Source organism: Humulus lupulus, chromosome 7, assembly GCF_963169125.1.
Source record: "Humulus lupulus chromosome 7, drHumLupu1.1, whole genome shotgun sequence".
Lineage (NCBI taxonomy): Eukaryota > Viridiplantae > Streptophyta > Magnoliopsida > Rosales > Cannabaceae > Humulus > Humulus lupulus.
Window position 1 is genome coordinate 82,521,033 of NC_084799.1, and position 4,307 is coordinate 82,525,339.

A 4,307-nucleotide genomic window follows, 5' to 3' on the forward strand; every position below is an offset into this window, starting at 1 on the left:
AGAATCAAGCTAGGAAATCAAAGCTTGGGGGTTATAGACTTAGTTCATCTATTGAGGAGGATTCAAACCAGCTTGAGGTAAGAAATAGTCCATGAATTTTAAGCTATATCTGTTTTCTTTATAGTTTTCAGCTTATAGTTTTGATGTGGATAGTTGGAATCAATGGGAGATTTTGTGTAAGATTGATTGGGTTTTGATGAGGGTATGATGTAGATGAAGTTTAGGGGTTGAATTGGGTGTTTTGGTAAGGTTTTGGATTGGTTTGGAAGGTTTGTTTCAAGGGGAATCACAAGGAGGGAAAACAGAGGTGTTGCTGGTCTGAAGTTGGCGCAACAACGCTAGGCAGGGCAGAGAGTTGGGCCTCTCTGACTTGGAAATAGCGCCTCAACGCCATTTAATAGGGCTGCAGCGCTGGTCCATTTTCCATCAAGCCTATTTTAGGGCTCGAAATGACTTTTAAGGCTCGGGGTTTGGTTCTTTTGCCCCATTTGAGTATATTAAGATTCCCGAGAGTGCGGGATTGATCCCGGGAGTGTGGTTTTAGATTGTGAACCATTTATTGATTTAGTTTATTAATGGATTATAATTGGTTATGATAGGTAGACGCTAAGGGACCAAAAGGTTGATCGTTCTCAGGAGTCGTTCTTATTATATTTCTCGCTCGAACTGGAGGTAAGAAAACTGCACCCCGTGTATATGACATGTTATGATTATTGTTGAGGCATGCTGGTTGATAAATGTGGACATTGATTGCATATTAAATGCTAGCGAATATTGTTTACTTGTATATGGCACTGACTAGTCAGGGACACTGACCTAAGAGTCAGAAACAGCATAGCGTCTTGAACGCAGGGACGAAGGAAGATTAGATCTAATCGATATAAGCATTGAATGACTCTAAGGTATTAATGCTGGACCGACCCTAAGGTCGATGAAACTTATAAGTGCTTGACTAGTCTAAGCTAGTTACTTAGAGCCAAGGCCTAAGGCCTAGGTGACCGTTTGTCACATGGCTAGGGAACAAAATTCCATGGTTATGACTCTATGGTCATGAGGTTGGTTATGTTGATGACTAGTCATCATGAACCTAACCTGTTTAAGCTAGTGAAAGGTTCACTTATCTGTTAAGCCCGGTGACCCTTTCGTCACATGGCTTAAGGGAGCTATACCCACATTCGTGACTTTTGTGACTGTCACTTACCAGTTTTGGACTGAAAGTCCTGAATGATTATTATGATCATTGTTGATATTATATCATGCTATATTATGTTTTCTTGCTGGGCCTTGGCTCATAGGTGCTATGTGGTGCAGGTAAAGGGAAAGAAAATCTCACCCAGCCTTGAGTGGAGAGCTTAGGTGGTGATGTGTACATATGCGGCCGCTTGACCACTACGGTCAAGGAGTTCTCAGAGGAACTAGGGGGTTTACCCTATTTTTGCCGCTTAGGTCGGCGGGTTTGTAAATTTGAAACAGTAATGACCATTTTGAGTTGTAAAGAACTTGTAAATGTTTTCATGAGCTCATGAACAGTTTTATATACTTAATAAAGCATATCTTTTCCTTTTATTGGTTTTCCACCTTAGCCTGTTAATAACACCTAGAAGCACGTTTTTAACCAAAGGACTCAGGTAGCGAGTTAAATTTCCGGTTCACCGTTCACAGTAACTGTCCTGGGGTAACCAGGGCATTACAATAATAGCTTGGAGGTGGTGATTTAATGGAAAAGGTTAGAATGATGGCTAAAAGTAATGTTTGGGAAGGTGGATTTGGAGGTATGGAGAAGTGGAAAAAAATTTAAAGTGAAGAAATGAAATTGTTTTAGGGTTTGTTCTTCTTTAAAACATCAGCGCGATCCAGGGTCGTGGACGCCTATTCCAGCACCGCGACCCGCTTCAAGTATCTGGGAATTTTGATTTCAAGGGTCGCGGCCCTTCTTATTCTTCACCGTGGCCCGCCTCAAACATCTGGGGAATTTTAGGTTTAAGCATTGCGACCCTGTCGAGCTTTGCTGCGGCCCGCCTCTCTTCGCCCAAACTCCTTCGATTCTGTAAAGGGCCTAGCCGCGACCCTTAACAAAAAAAAATTATGCTTACATTTTTTTTTAGTTTTCACGCTTTCCACGATTCCATATTTACAAAAATCACCCAACAATTCAAAAATTACAAGTGCGAAAATTAAACATAAAAATTGTTCCAGCTAGGCAAAAAGTAAAGAAAGCAACCAAAAAGTATGGGATGCCTCCCAAAGGCGCTGTCGTTAGCGTCATTTACCCGGACGCTGAACTCCTTTTTAGAGAGGCTTCAAGAGGATCACTGACTTGGCTTGGTCTATCGGACCACCTAAGTATGGCTTCAACCGTTGCCATTTACTTTAAACGATGAGCCATTCTTGCCTAGCACTTCAATAGAGAAAAATGGGAACACCTTCACCATAGTGTAGGGGCCAGGCCACCTAGATTTAACTTGCCTATAAAGAGTCTCAACCTTGAATTAAAGAGAAGTACTTATTGCCCGGGTTGGAACTCTTTTCTGATCAAGTTCTTGTCGAGCCATGCCTTTGTGCATCCCTTGTAGATTTTGGCATTCTCATAGGCTTCATTACGAAACTCATCAAGCTCGTTTAGTTGGAGTAGCCTATTCTGTTTAGTAGCTTTCTCATCAAAATTCGGCTTCTTCATTGCCTAATAAGCATGATGTTCCAACTCAACTGGAAAATGACATGCTTTTCCAAACACCAACCTATAAAGTGACATCCCAATAGGAGTTTTGAATGTCGTCCTATAGGCCCAAAGTGCATCATCCAGTTTCTTGGACCAATTCTTCCTTGAGCTATATACCATCTTTTCAAGAATACTTTTCACCTCCTTGTTTGAAAATTCAGCTTGACCATTCGATTGAGAGTGATAAGGTAGAGCAGTGTGGTGGTATACTCCATAGCGAACAAGTAAAGCATCAAGTTTCTTATTATAGAAATGACTGCCTTCATCACTAATGAGAGCTTGGGGAGTACCAAACCCTGTGAAAATATTCTTATGTAGAAAATTCATGACCGTTTTACCATCATTTTCTTTTGTTGCAGCTACCTCAACCCATTTTGACACATAGTCCACCGCAAATAGAATGAACTAGTTGTTGGATGATGATGGGAAATGGCCCATGAAGTCAATGCCCCAAACATCGAAGAGCACAACCTCGAGGATCATATTAAGTGGAATTTCATTCCTCCTTGATATGTTTCCAGTAAGTTGGTAACGATCACAAGCTTTCACAAAAGAATTGGCATCTTTAAATAGGCTTGGCCAATAGAACCAACTTTGCAATACCATCACTCTTGTTCTTCATGCTCCAAAATCCCCACCACATTGCAAAGTGTGACAATGGGTGAGAATTGAGTGCATTTCATCCTCAGGCACACAACGACGAATAACTTGATCTGTACAATGCCGATAGAGAATAGGATCCTCCCAATAGTAGTGCTTCACCTCTGAGTAAAATTTCTTCAACTGTTGCCTTGACATCTTAGGAGGCTAAACCTTTGCTACCAAAAAAATGTTGGGGATTTATGCCCTAATTAAAACCCAATTTCTTTGTAATCTCATTTTATTATCAGTAAAAGAATAGAAATCATTTTTTGACTTGGTCAATCACTTTGCTCACATGCTTTATTTTCATGATTATTTGTTTAATATAAACTTTTATTAAATCCCGAGCATATAGCTAATCGTATTTATAGTGACGTAATCATAGTGGAATATAAATATGATTATATGTTCAAAATAAGTTAGTCCTAAGACTAGTCAGTGCACATGATTTACACTGACTTGCCAATCTACGATATGATTTACTTCCATATTGTGGTGTTATGTTCTTTCCAGAACATTAGCAAAGTAGATAATATCGGATGTATTTGTTACATCGGACATGATCGTTATTGACAGTTGATAAGATAAGTAAACATACCGTTATTATCTATTCTAGTCATATCATATAGTTGGCCACAGGTCAATTCAATCTCAATTCTGAATGGTTAGTATTCTAACTGATTGTATTATTTGAGTTCTTTGACTTGTTCGTTACGAGCTTACCCTACGGAGTAGCCCATACTTGCATCTTGGGAACTCGGTAGTATAATTGAGTGGGAGTGTTAATCATAAATATGATCATCTATAGCGTCTGATGAAGAAGTGAAACGATGGTTTCCTTTTAGTTTGGTTCAAGGTGTTAAATGATAGAGATCTCATTTCACTGATTAAATTAGTTTACTGAAATATCATTTACAAGGAACTAAGTATTTTAAGGATAAAATAA

General features: G+C 39.4%; 1 protein-coding gene across 1 annotated transcript; it reads right to left on the reverse strand.

The window, feature by feature from the left end:
• Window positions 1-2,503: 2,503 nt before the first annotated feature.
• Window positions 2,504-3,046, reverse strand: LOC133791920 (uncharacterized). Its single transcript, XM_062229827.1, has 2 exons — window positions 2,837-3,046; window positions 2,504-2,680 (listed from the first exon to the last, which is right to left on the reverse strand). The coding sequence occupies exons 1-2, from the start codon at window positions 3,044-3,046 to the stop codon at window positions 2,504-2,506; spliced, it is 387 nt and encodes a 128-aa protein (XP_062085811.1).
• Window positions 3,047-4,307: the final 1,261 nt, after the last annotated feature.

Excerpts from the sequence above, each read along its gene's own strand:
- LOC133791920 (XM_062229827.1), bottom strand. The coding sequence starts at position 3,046 with ATGAATTTTCTACATAAGAATATTTTCACAGGGTTTGGTACTCCCCAA. Across the intron at positions 2,681-2,836 it reads AAAGTATTCTTGAAAAGATG|GCAATGAAGAAGCCGAATTT; the intron begins GTATATAGCTCA and ends CATGCTTATTAG.